Genomic DNA, 14791 nt, shown 5'->3' on the forward strand with positions numbered 1-14791 from the left:
CAGTAACACAGTCTGTTATAGAATGCAACTTAAAATCCCTCTTAATATCTTGATACACCTGCAAATTTCAATCGGACAATAATTTCAGGAAGTGCTTCTTATCTTTCTGGAAATGCATGGTGTATAAATTAAAGTTAAATAAAGCACATATCTGGAAATGCATGGTGTATACATTAAAGTTAAATAATGCACATATCTGGAAATGCATGGTGTATGAATTAAATTTAAATAATGCACATATCTGGAAATGCATGGTGTATAAATTAAAGTTAAATAATGCACATATCTGCATAATGTATATATCACCCGTCTGTTGGCATTTTCATCTCACACTGATTTTCTTCATTTCACTTTCATAATGTAATTATTGTAACAAAACCACATAAACAATAGTCTCCATGAAAAAACCATATCAAAAACTGAGCACTGAATCAGCTATGTTTAATAAAAAAACAGTTGACAAATTAATTTCAGTGGGAACAAACTCACTCAAGTTCTCTCTTGGGTTGGATATCTTTTCCTTCTAAAGACTTTGGAGTCTGATAATCACCTTAGTCTTTTCTGTTGATCCACTTTGATCCACTTCCTGTTTGATCCACTTTGATCCACTTCCTGTTTGATCCACCGTAATTCTTTCATACTGACATGATTTTCATGATTCATTATTAAGTATTTCATGGACACTCCAGTTGTCATAATAATAAAAATTATGGGTAATTGGCAGTAATGTAAATATACAGAAAAATCTCTGTTGAAAGAAACATCTTTTCTTAATTTACATATTCCAGGCCTAGAAATCATAACACATTGAAAAATGTCAGAGTCTGTTCCAGCCAATCACAAATGACTATGTTTGAAAGCTTGTTTCTGATTGGCTGATGGTGGAAATTCAGCCTTGATCTTAAGCCTTTAGTTTTGTGATCTCCAGGCCAGGATGAGTCTTCTAAAATAACAGTACCACAGCACTTTCTACCAGAATGCAGCAGCCCCCCAAAAAAGAGATGACTCCTCAGGATTTTCCTTTCAGTTTGGCAAGCATGGCTGCATTTTCCTTCTTCATTTGTTGATAGTCAGCACTGATTTTCTCCAGATTGGACAAAACTTTTTTGTGACTCTCGGACTCAATCTGCCCAAGACAAAAAATAAAAGAGTTTTACTGAAGAAAAGAATGAAAAAGATCTTCCGATTTGCTTGTTATACTTGAATTTGAGTAATCAATACCAATACAATAAATAAATAGTAACACTTACATTGCATAGAGGACTGGTCATAAATTTGTCTAAAGGACACTATATGGAAAAAATTTACTGCCATAATATGATGATGGTAAAGTATTACATAATTACTGACAAAATACCAAAAACATATACCACATGTACTTGCTTATAAGTTCAGTCCATCTGCAAACTGCACAGGCCCAGATATGCTATTGCAAAATGTTCCAGCAGATCTGGGTCTATCTTTCATGTTAGAAGTAATCAGTAGAAAAAACAACATGCAGCCCAATTTGCCTGAGCATTTTGTAATGGTAGATCAGGACCCATGCTGTTTGTTGTAGGACTTGACCTACAAGTGATATACAGTAGTATGATGAGTTTTACAAAATAAACTTAGAATTTTTAGATATCAAGCTATTATGGAGCATAACTATTAGACATAGACACCAATGAGTTCCAAATGGTATAGGTTTTTTGCTATAACTGAAAATTTATTCAGTCTCCATTTTAAAAAAAAGGATTCTTTTAATAGAGAAGAGATTTAATGAAGATATAAAGCAAGAGTCTGAAAAATATAACATAATTTTTGCACATGCAGTTGATTTTTCAATGCATCTTTAAAAAAACATCCTGAATCCAACAAATGCATGCTCTAACATAGACCCTGATGGTGATTTATATTTCCTACCCTATTGTATTCATTCATCAGTTAACACTGTAACTATACACTGTTTTAAAAAGAAGCAATTATCTAAACAATACCCTGCTTGCTAATAAATGCTCTCTTCAACATGTGTTTTACTTACAAGTATAAAGTGACATTTTCAAGAAAATGTTATGAAAAATATTGAAATTAAAAGTTATAAAACTGAATATGTTATACAGCTCTCTCTGATGGCAGGTGGGGTCTATAATTGCCGATCATGTTATGTACCAATCTGTGCTATAGTGAGAATAGTGTTATGTACTCAACTGTGCTATAATGATAATAGTGTTATGTATTGAACTGTGCTATAGCGAGAATAGTGTTATGTATGGAACCTGGATATACTGAGACCAGTGCTATATACCAAAATGGCAACATATTGGGGATTACCAACATTTGTTAAATAGTAGTGCTTAGAAAAGGAAATAAAGATGTAACACCACGCTTTACATTTTATTTCAACCCATACACTGTTATGATTTTGGTCATGGGTCGATTGTTGTACCGTGTTATATCCAGAATCATGTTATAATGGAGCAGGTTACAACAAGGCAGACCTGATAGGGAAAAATGATCCAGGTGACCAATTCAGTCAGACTGTGATTATCTAATGATTTAAGTCAGTGGGTGACTGGATCGGTCAAAGGGTCTTTAGAATATCTGCCGTGTGATGATAGTTGATTGAGAGATGCTACCTACATCTGAGAGGTAAATTCCTTAATCAAACACTGCCTCCCACTCACCTGGTCTTCTAATTCCCTGATTTCCCTCATAATGAGGCCCGTCTCCTCCACTGTCTTGATCAGCAGTTCACAGTTCTATATCAAGATTAAAAAAAAAATAAAACTGCTATTTTCAAGATTCTTGGAATAAACATGACATACCAAATGAAAAGTTTGGAAAAATTCAGTTACTGAGTGATCTCCCTTGTGAAATCTAGTCCCATCAATCCCACTTTTTTATCCCACAACGTCATTAAGGCTGTTTGCTGGTGACATTTGCCAACTTAAGGCTGTTTGCTGGTGACATTTGCCAACTTAAGGCTGTTTGCTGGTGACATTTGCCAACTTAAGGCTGTTTGCTGGTGACATTTGCCACACAACTTAACATGACCTGATCTATCATGTCATTTGCATGATGTCATTTAACAAAAACTTAGAACTATAGGAAGTTGGAGAGACAAAGTACATAATTCCAAAAACTAATATCAACATTGACTTGAAATTCCATAATAAAAGCTTACTAGCACAGAACTATAGGAAGTTGGAGAGACAAAGTACATCATTCCAAAAACTAATATCAACATTGTCATGAAATTCAATAATAAATAGAAAAAGATCTAAATAAGAACATACTATGGAAAGACATTTTCTTTATAAGAAAACAAATAAGAGAACAAAAAATATATAAAGTCTGGTGAAATTATCATAAAACTTGCAATAAATCAGCTTCACTTTGCTTTCTGTTTCACATTACAGTCACCAGAATAGTTCTCTACAATTGTTTTCTTCAATGAAGTTAGCAGAACATGATTTTCAACCACTGAAAATTTCAAGGATTTTAAAATATTCTTAATGAAATCATTGAACTAAAACAACTCCAATGCTTTTTAGTGCATATTCTAGCCTATTCCAACCCACCTATCCACCCTCCCTTGTATCCCCCCAACTCCACCCCCAGTATGACACCTAGGTCATACTGCAAAATTTATCTACATATATGACATAAATAATGCATCTTCCTCCTGTGTTTTGAATGGATAGACAGATGGACTGCTGGACGGTGTCACAATATCCTTGACCCTTTATAAAGAGTGGGGAAAATTAACTTTAATGCAAAAAGCTGACTACTTTGTAACATTACTGGCAATCCTACTTTACAACATCACTGGCAAACATATCACTGACAACCATACTTTATAATATCACTAGCAATCATATCACTCGCAACCATACTTTACAATATCACTGGCAACCATACTTTACAATATCACTGGCAGTTGTAATTTACAATATCATTGGCAATCATACTTTACAATATCACTGGCAATCATACTTGACAATATCACTGGTAATCATATCACTGGCAATCATACTTTACAATATCATTGGCAATCATACTTTACAATATCACTGGTAATCATATCATTGGCAATCATACTTTACAATATCACTGGTAATCATATCACTGGCAATCATACTTCACAATATCACTGGCAACCATATAACTGGCAATCATACCTGACAATATCACTGGTAATCATATTACTTGCAATCGTACTTTACAATATCACTGGTAATCATACTTGAGAATATCACTGGTAATCATATTGCTGGCAATCATACTTTACAATATCACTGGCAATCATACTTTACAATATCACTGGCAACCATATCACTGGCAATATTTTAAAATATGACTGGCAATTATATCGGACAATATCACTGGTAATCATATCACTGGCAATAATACTTTACAATATCACCTGCAATCATACATAATACAAGACTATGATGGGAACAATTTGTAAATCACCCAAATCTCATTTCTTTATCTGATGGTCAAAGATTTAAATAGGAATAGTTTTCAGCAGACTACCATGGATAGACTGTATTCAAATTATCACTCTTTATAACACTATTACTACACTGATTATTTCCCTTGATTTGCTCTTCCACTGAAGTGTTGTTGTTGTCGTGGGGTTTAACGCCATTTTTCAGCTCATGATAGGCTATGCATGGTGGCCAGTATTAATGGTGGAGGAAGAACCAGGGAAAACCCCGGGAAGAACCACCAACCCACGAGAAGCTACTGGCAAGCTTTCTCACATACCCACATTGGCTGAATCCTAGACTCAAACCCACGCAGACAGAGGTGAGATGGCAGTGATCCGTAATGGACAGCACTTTAGACCACTTGGCCACTCGAGGCCCCTCCACTAAAGTGACACTTCAAGCTAACTGATGACCTTTTATTTGTCACAGACACTATGTACAAGTCTCCCAAAAGCAAAATATTTGAGAATGCACATTCTGTGCTAACAAAATCCACCTCTTCATAACAATTTATTTCTACATAAACAGCATCAACTTATTTTTGGGATCTTGCAGCAAAACAAGTAGTAATATCAATATTTGTTAAGCCCTGTGGCACTACACCAAAAGAGCTAAGTGATCAAAAGAAATTATTATGATTATTATGATTCAAACAGTAAGCTTTGAATGAAAAAAAAAAATTCTGCATATTAATCAGGCATTATCACTTTGTTCAGATCTTCAAAAAAGTAAAGGATATTGTTCCATCAAGCAATAATACTACAACTAATAATAATGCATGACACAATAAGCTTCTTGAACAAATCTTCACATTGGCCCTCCATAACTTACATGTACATGAATACCCATAGCTGATAATACATGTCTCTCTCTCTCCCTCTCCTGCATACTAACCTCAATAGCCATAGCTGATAATACATGTCTCTCTCTCTCCCTCTCCTGCATACTAACCTCAATAGCCATAGCTGATAATACATGTCTCTCTCTCTCTCTCTCCTGCACACTAACCTCAATAGCCATAGCTGATAATACATGTCTCTCTCTCTCCTGCATACTAATCTCAATACCCACAGCTGATAATGCATGTCTCCCTCTCTCCTGCATATTAACCTCAATAGCCACAGCTGATAATACATATCTCTCTCTCCTGCATACTAATCTCAATAGCCATAGCTGATAATACAGGTCTCTCTCTCTCTCTCTCTCTCTCTCTCCTGCATACTAATCTCAATACCCATAGCTGATAATATATGTCTCTCTCTCTCCTGCATACTAACCTCAATAGACTTAGCTGATAATACATGTCTCTCTCCTGCATACTAACCTCCATACCCATAGCTGATAATACATGTCTCTCTCTCTCTCTCCTGCATACTAATCTCAATACCCATAGCTGATAATACATGTCTCTCTCTCTCTCCTGCATACTAACCTCAATACCCATAGCTGATAATACATGTCTCTCTCTCTCCTGCATACTAACCTCAATAGACATTGCTGATAATACATGTCTCTCTCTCTCTCCTGCATACTAATCTCAATACCAATAGCTGATAATACATGTCTCTCTCTCTATCTCCTGCATACTAACCTCAATACCCATAGCTGATAATACATGTCTCTCTCCTGCATACTAACCTCAATAGACATTGCTGATAATACATGTCTCTCTCTCTCTCCTGCATACTAACCTCAATAGCTATAGCTGATAATACATCTCTCTCTCCTGCATACTAATCTCAATACCCATAGCTGATAATACATGTCTCTCTCTCTCTCCTGCATACTAACCTCAATACCCATAGCTGATAATACATGTCTCTCTCTCTCTCCTGCATACTAATCTCAATACCAATAGCTGATAATACATGTCTCTCTCTCTATCTCCTGCATACTAACCTCAATACCCATAGCTGATAATACATGTCTCTCTCCTGCATACTAACCTCAATAGACATTGCTGATAATACATGTCTCTCTCTCTCCTGCATACTAACCTCAATAGCTATAGCTGATAATACATCTCTCTCTCTCCTGCATACCAACCTCATGCAATGCCGCTAAATGTCTATAGGCCTTCTTCACTGCTTCATCTTTCTTGGCATCCTTAAATACAAAGACACATTATACATGTAGCGACGGTACTGAATAATGGCATAGTCATTTTAAACTAGTAATTTGGTGTTTTAATAAAAACATATATTGTAGGTTTTTATGACCAAATATGATTCCCTCACTATAAGGTTATTCATATAACACTCCTTTTTATAAGGTGAGTACGGTTACCGATCAAGGAAGTTTCATTATAATGCAGTATATTTCATGGTACCCATGAACAGCATTTACACGAGGGAGTGTCATACTTGTATGATATTAATATTTTCAGATAAAGTCATATAAACAGATTGCATCTTACATTGTGTTCTATAATGGTATTTATCTCATTCTGAAATGTCATTATTCTGATACTGGTACAAAAAACTTTGCAATACTTTTGTATAGCTCTATTCTTCCTTCAGACTTCAACAAATAAGTAGAAAAGAGTTTCTTTTACGGAATTTTTTCAAGTCTTTTTTATTTAAAAAACATTTAATAATGTAACATATTTAAAGGATAGAAGGAAATAAGCAATTTCTGAAATGAACTGGACATATTTTCATGGATAAAAATGCCCAACACAATGCCTGAAAACTGACCTAAAAGCACTATAATGAACCAGACAGGTGGACAGACGTTGAGAAGGGCAGCAATATATGCCCATACCAAATCCACTATGGGGTATATATTTTTTTAAAAATCTATCCAATTTTAAATAGGAGAATAAACTGACCCTAAAAATAAGTTCATCTGTGACAGTGAACTGTCTATCAAGTTTGCCTGATAGTTGATTAATCTCCTTTTGAACAGCTCTGGTGTCCACTAGAACCTGTTGAAAGAAATGTAAAAACATAATGCTTAGATACATTATAAGGAGTATATTTGACCTGAACAATTTATGTGATACTTTTATTTAGCATAAGTGGAAAATTATAACATGATGACCTCAACAGTAGAAGGAATTTTTATACATTTCAATAGGAGTTGCCCATGGCATAACCCCCTCAGTTTTGTAACTTTAGGGAACAGTATAAGTTGCCCATTGTATAACTGCCTCAGCTTTGTCACCGTCAGGAAAATACAAGTTTCGCATTGTATAACTGCCTCAGCTTTGTCACCCTCAGGAAAATACAAGTTGCCCATGGCATAACTGCCTCAGATTTGTCACCCTCAGGAAAATACAAGTTGCCCATTGTATAACTGTCTCAGCTTTGTCACCCTCAGGAAAATACAAGCTGCCCATGGTATAGCTGCTTCAGCTTTGTCACCCTCTGAATACTAAACTAGATCTGTGCTTGTAAAACATGTACTACATAATGAAAAGTTTAAGTCCAAAACATTACAAAATTTAAAACAAGTGTGATGTGAATGGTACATTATAAACCCACCCCATGTTTAATAATCCTCTGTGTACCTTATACACCCACCCCATTTTTAACAGTCCTCTGTGTACATTATACACCCACCCTATGTTTAACAGTCCTCCATGTACATTATACACACACTCCATGTTTAATAGTCCTCCATGTACATCATACACCCACCCTACGTTTAACAGTCCTCTGTGTACATTATACACCCACCCTGTGTTTAATAGTCCTCCATGCACATTATACACCCAGCCTGTTTAACAGTCCTCTGTGTACATCATACACCCATCCCATGTTTAACAGTCCTCTGTGTACATTATACACCCACCCCATGTTTAACAGTCCTCCATGTACATTATACACCCACCCCATGTTTAATAGTCCTCCATGTACATTATACACCCACCCCATGTTTAAGTCCTCTGTGTACATTATACACCCACCCTATGTTTAACAGTCCTCCATGTACATCATACATCATACACCCACCCTATGTTTAATAGTCCTCTGTGTACATTATACACCCACCCCATGTTTAATAGTCCTCCATGTACATTATACACCCACCCCATGTTTAATAGTCCTCCATGTACATTATACACCCACCCCATGTTTAACAGTCCTCTGTGAAGGCAGTAATGGGGTATGGTTGCCTCTGGAGATTACTGACCTCAATAAGCTGGACCTTTAGTCAAGGTCTTGAACTAAAAATAATATGCAAATGTCATTATTTATCAGACTCGCTATGACTGTGACCACTGACCTTCAAACCCCAAAATTTATAAGTTTCTTTGTCATCCAAAGTGCAAGCCAGCCACAAAATTTGCTTTTGGGTGCAAGCTTTCATTTAAGACCAACCAGACACCATACAAAAGACCAACCAGACACCATACAAAAGACCAACCAGACACCATACAAAAGACCAACCAGACACCATACAAAAGACCAAGCAGACACCATACAAAAGACCAACCAGACACCATACGGAAGACCAACCAGACACCATATGAAAGACCAACCAGACACCATACAAAGGACCAACCAGACACCATACAAAAGACCAAGCAGACACCATACAAAAGACCAACCAGACACCATACAAAATCTTTTGCTGGAGACCCAATGTTGATACAACTTTCCATTGAGGAGGAGTAGTAGAGATCATGCCAGAATTTTATCTAAAAGGGGGAGCTCCCCTGTCACAAAAATAAGGGGCAGTAAAAAAAAAATGGAGATGATAACTAACTTTCTTCCTGTTTTATTCTGTTAGAGCTCAAATGAATATTTTAAAGCTGTCGCCACTAGTCATTTAATCTGTGCCTTATTTATGAATGAACATTGTTCTGTGCTGAAAGCCCCCTTTAATAGTCTACTCTCTGATGGGGCATATATATAGCTAGTTTAGCCGGCGTGAACAAGTTGGGAAACTGCTCTTTATGGTTGTTATGTAAAATTTTCCACAGCTCGCAAGTATTATCTTTCAGACACTTCTGCTCCAAAAGAAGATTTTTCACTAATATAAGCTCTGCCAAAGTTTCACTTTCTTTAATCAGCGCTTTGCTGACAATAATGCCAGATTTCTTATGTGCTCCATAATGCTATATTATGGTCTTAAGTCCATCAATGCTGTGGCATCTTTTTTAAGACTGAGACATTTTGATTAAAAAAATCTTTAGAGTCTTATTTATTAATTTTATCTTTAACCCTCAAGGCTGTATAGTTTTGTAGCATAAGATCCCACAGGGCTCATTTATTTCATAAAAGAAATGAAAATTGCACTTTACTTTTAAAATGTATCTTAATAAGACTTGGTATTCTGCCTTTTCTAAATTTAATTTTGAAATACCACTGAAAGAGGGGTTGATCTGCATGCTGTCTGTTTCTGTCAATCCAGCATGTACATTGGACTCAGTCAACATCATTTTTGGGTTCACTGGTATCTTAATTAACACTTTCCAAGTTCTAATAATCTGATACAGTTCATAACTGAAAATCTGTCATCATGATCAGCCATTATTTGTCAAGCAAAACTGTCACCTTAAGATTAACGATGTTAGGAATCAGCCATTTTGGTGTTCTAGGTAGCCTGTATTTTAAATACACATTTTAAAACTTTCTTGATGCAAGATTCAAACTATGACAGAATGCTTGTTCTAGGTCCCAACATGCCAACCAAATTTAGTTAACAACAATTCATGCCAAGCCGAAGAACCCAGATATGTCTACAGTTGTTATCTGGGAAAAAAAAGACAGATATTTCAACTGGCAATACAATACCTCTACTGGTGGCGTGACTTTATGAGTTAACGCTTAAAAATGTTATACTGACGCATAATACATTTTTATATGTGTGACTTTAAACTAGCTTGTGGGAGTTCTCATGCATCATTGCTCTCCAAGTGAGTGAATTTGCGCAAATTTTGCAAGTTTCCTGCATTTGTGCATCCTGACATCATCTCTGAAGTAGTGATAATATATTTTCAAGATAGCTGCTGTGGTGGCCATATTAGATTTCAGATCAGCACCATTTTCATTTCGGGCAAACTAGACATCATAAGAAGCATTTTAATTAAATCCATGTGTCAACATGTAACCAGAAGAGCTAAAATTAAACTTAAAAGATGTGCTCCACCATGTGCAAGCTTGTAACTACTTTACAAATATTTGTGCAGGGCAACTAACTGCACCAGTATGTCATATGAAGATCTAGCAAGAATATGTCAACTGTATTTTAAATGTAAATATATTTACATCTTCACAACTTTGATAAGTGTGATTTCTAAAAAAAATTACTTTAAGCAACGTAAAGGACTATTTTGTTTAAATCTTGGAAAGATGCTGCAATAGTCACTTCTTCAAAGCAAAACACTGGAAATGTTTACCGTAACAGTAAAATGTTAAAATACACCACAAAAATTACTAAGCCAAACAAACAGTAATATTTAACTTTCTATGTGCATAGCTGATCTTACATATGTCTTTTGTAGCATGGTATTACAGGTATATTTTACCTTATCTATTTCTTTCTTCTGTTTCTTGATATTTGCAACAATTTCAGAAATCCTCTTGGTGTAAGCTAACCTATTAACGTCCTTAGTCATCCTCTCATATTCCGACGCCTGAAACAACATTGTATGGATGAATCTGTAGTTCATATTAGAATACTGGAATGTTTATGCTGTACAAATAGCACAATACAATCATACAAGTACTGCATCATTTTCTAAGGCCGAAATAACAAACTGTAGATCAGTCCTATTCTGTTCTACTCCCAAACTGTCTACTTGCTAATTGTCAACATCTAATTCATCCAGTTTCAATTCGTCTACAGTGTTAATTTGTCCCTTCAATGCATTTATTGTGTTGATTTGTCTACTGCCAACACATGTATTGTGTTGATTTATCTACTCCCAAAACATCTACTGTGTTGATTCTGTCTACTCCTGACACATCTATTGTGTTGATTTTGTCTACTCCCAACACATCTACTGTGTTGTTTTTGTCTACTCCCAACACATCTACTGTGTTGTTTTTGTCTACTCCCAACATATCTACTGCATTGATTTGTCTACTTACAACAAGAAACAAAGTAAATGAATTTATGCAGTATTCCAAAATAAATACACAACTGTAGATTCATCAATACAAAATATCATTATCAATGTGTATATACCACCACTTGTCATTTTGGTCTACTTAAAATTGAAATTTTGAATAATATTGTGAATGAATGCGCATTGGAACAGCTTTTCCAGTTGGTCTGGAATGAATGGATTTCTGGTTTTTTTGTTGTTGATTCTACTCAATTCCTCTGATTATGGACTGGATTTATTAGCTGTGTCAATTCGACACAGAGTACATATGTCTGTGATTTGAACAGGGAGGGATGCATCTTGACTCAGCTGCATGTGCGTGTCTGTTCTGCCACTGAATGTTTGGAATCATAATGTGGGAAAAATATAAACTCATTCAATAGTAATTATCAAAAGGGCACTATGGAATATCACATTCATTTCATTTTGAGTGCAGTTGTTGTTGTTATTGTTGTTGTAGGGTTTATTGCCATTTTTTAGCACACAATAGGCTATACATGGCAACCAGTATTAATGGTGGAGGAAGAACCTGGGAAAACCCCGAAAAGAACCACTGACCCACAAGAAGCTACTGACAAGCTTTCTCACATACCCACATTGGCTGAATCCAAGACTCGAACCCACGCAGTCAGAGGTGAGATGGCAGTGATCCATAATGGAGAGAGCTTTAGACCACTCAGCCACTTGGGGCCCCTTTGAGTGCAGTAAGGATAACGTTATTGCAGTTGCAATGTAGTCAAAATTACATTACAATTTCAAAATGTGTAATCAAGCTTTACAACCCTTTATATAGCTCATGTAATTCGGATATGTAGAACTAAGAAAGTACATTCTGAGGATATTCAAGCTGAAAAAAATGTAAATATATTTTTATGCCATTCTTATTACCAGCTAAAGGAGACATGTTTATGCCTGGTCACTCGCATGCTCTTTGTAGTGACCCCAGCAATGTTATGACCTGTATGGTGTCTATCGCTAGCCTAAATCTGAAACAATGTATCAACAAAGTTAACACGGAAAATTGCAAAACAGCTGGTGTATGACAGTCCATTCAACCAGTGGAAACAAGAATTCTTCAATGTCTTTGCTTATTGGCTTTGAGGCCCTTACTTTTCCACCAAAACCTTCAGTTGCATTTTTTCCCTACAAATTTAGTATTTTCACTTATAAAACGGTATGTTTTTGATAAATATGCAACACCCTTTGGCCTCGATATGCTTTTCGTGCTATCTTTATATATCCCAGAGAGCACTAGTCATAGTCTGAACCATTCCATTAACTAAAAGTTACAAACATTTTTCCTAAATCACTGTTTAAATGATCAGAATGGTATTTTCAATATTACGTCTCTCACGTTTGTTGTGGACATTACGAATATCACATTCATTCATTTGCTTGTTTGAAAGTTTCATTTGTGACTCAGTAAACTCGTCATCATTGTTCATTTTAACATCTCTTTCAAATAGACAAAATAGCTGCTTTAGTTCATCCTCAAATCTAATAAACTAAAACCTAAACTGTCTACATTATGAATGTACATGGTTTGTTTACAAAGTGGTTCCTAATACACTATACTATCTTTAGGCACACATGTCGTGCACTTGCATTCAATATCAAGTTGTTCAATATCGTAAAGTATTGCAAAATTCTGACAATGTAAAGTTAACTGACAAAATAAAAAGGAGTATGTAACAAAACAAGATATTGTGCACTGACCAAATATGAAATGTAATAAAATATATTGTGCAATGGCCAAATATGAAATGTAACACAAGATACTGTGCAGACCAAAGATGAAATATAGCATAAGATACTGAACACTGTCAAAATATGAAGTATAACATAAAATACTGTACACTGTCAAAATATGAAATATAACATAAAATACCGTACACTGTCAAAATATGAAATATAACATAAAATACTGTAGTCAAAATATTAAATATAAAATACTGTACAGTCAAAATATGAAATATAACATAAAATACTGTACACTGTCAAAATATGAAATATAACATAAAATACTGTACACTGTCAAAATATGAAATATAACATAAAATACTGTACACTGTCAAAATATGAAATATAACATAAAATACTGTACAGTCAAAATATGAAATATAACATAAAATACTGTACACTGTCAAAATGTGAAATATAACATAAAATACTGTACAGTAAAAATATGAAATATAACATAAAATACTGTACACTGTCAAAATATAAAATGTAACATAAAATACTGTACACTGTCAAAATATAAAATGTAACATAAAATACTGTAAACTGTCAAAATATGAAATATAGCATAAGATAGCATACAATGTCTAAATATGAAATATAACATGTTATCTAATGGCCCTCAATGGAAATAATGTGAACACTTTCAAAACTATTGACAGACTTTATGAAGGCACAAGACCTTTATTTCAACTCAACAAAAAAATATCTACCTCTGATTTTATTTATTAATAACAAATTCTTTCTATAATAATATGCACAACTACTCACCAACTGTTTCTGCAATTCTTCTTTATTTCTGGCTTCATCTGCTACTTCTTTCATCTTTTTCCTAAATTCTTTTATTTCTTCTAACATCTTCTGTGCTTCTGACTGCATGAAAAGAGTTTTTAAAACAATTTAACATGAGAATACTTCATCCCTGTGTAAATTTACAGACATAACGGACACCCAGCAGTGCAACCCTCCCTTGTTATAATGTGATACCCAGCAGTGCAACCCTCCCTTGTTATAATGTGAGACCCAGCATTACAACCCTCTTTTGTTATAATGTGATACCCAGCACTGCAACCCTCCCCTGTTATAATGTGAGACCCAGCACTACAACCCTCCCTTGTTATAATGTGAGACTCAGCACTGCAAGCCTCCCTTGTTAAAATATGGTACCCAGCACTGCAACCCTCCCTTGTTATAATGTGATACCCAGCACTGCAATCCTCCCTTGTTATAAATGTGATATCCAGCACTGCAACCCTCCTTTGTTAAAATGTGGTAATTAGGGTCCATAAATGCTGACCATAAATGCTGACCATGTATTTGTATCAAATTCTGTTACAACATTAAAAAATGGATACAACTGACTGCTATCAGAGGGAGAGCATGGATAACAGACACAGGTATGTTTTTAACTTCATGGTAATTTTGGTCTCAGTCATGTCAAATAATTAAGTATGGAAAACTTAGTACCATTCTCTTTCTGACAACAATGTGTATGTTGTGCCATCTCTGCTAA

The 14791-nt window shown here is 35.2% G+C and overlaps 1 protein-coding gene across 1 annotated transcript in view; it reads right to left on the reverse strand.

Moving 5' to 3' along the window:
* Window positions 1–424: 424 nt before the first annotated feature.
* Window positions 425–14791, reverse strand: part of LOC149800232 (coiled-coil domain-containing protein 22 homolog) — a 52873-nt gene continuing 38506 nt past the window's right edge. Inside the window, exons 11-16 of the mRNA XM_089959801.1 lie at window positions 14050–14151; window positions 10957–11064; window positions 7309–7404; window positions 6525–6584; window positions 2667–2741; window positions 425–1126 (exon numbers count right to left, since the gene is read on the reverse strand). Coding sequence (XP_089815927.1) covers window positions 1010–1126; window positions 2667–2741; window positions 6525–6584; window positions 7309–7404; window positions 10957–11064; window positions 14050–14151 — 558 coding nt within the window. The 3' untranslated portion in view covers window positions 425–1009. The remainder of the gene's footprint in view (window positions 1127–2666; window positions 2742–6524; window positions 6585–7308; window positions 7405–10956; window positions 11065–14049; window positions 14152–14791) is intronic.

The sequence above is a fragment of the Sinohyriopsis cumingii genome, chromosome 5 (genome assembly GCF_028554795.1).
Source record: "Sinohyriopsis cumingii isolate HCF-2022 chromosome 5, ASM2855479v2, whole genome shotgun sequence".
NCBI lineage: Eukaryota > Metazoa > Mollusca > Bivalvia > Unionida > Unionidae > Sinohyriopsis > Sinohyriopsis cumingii.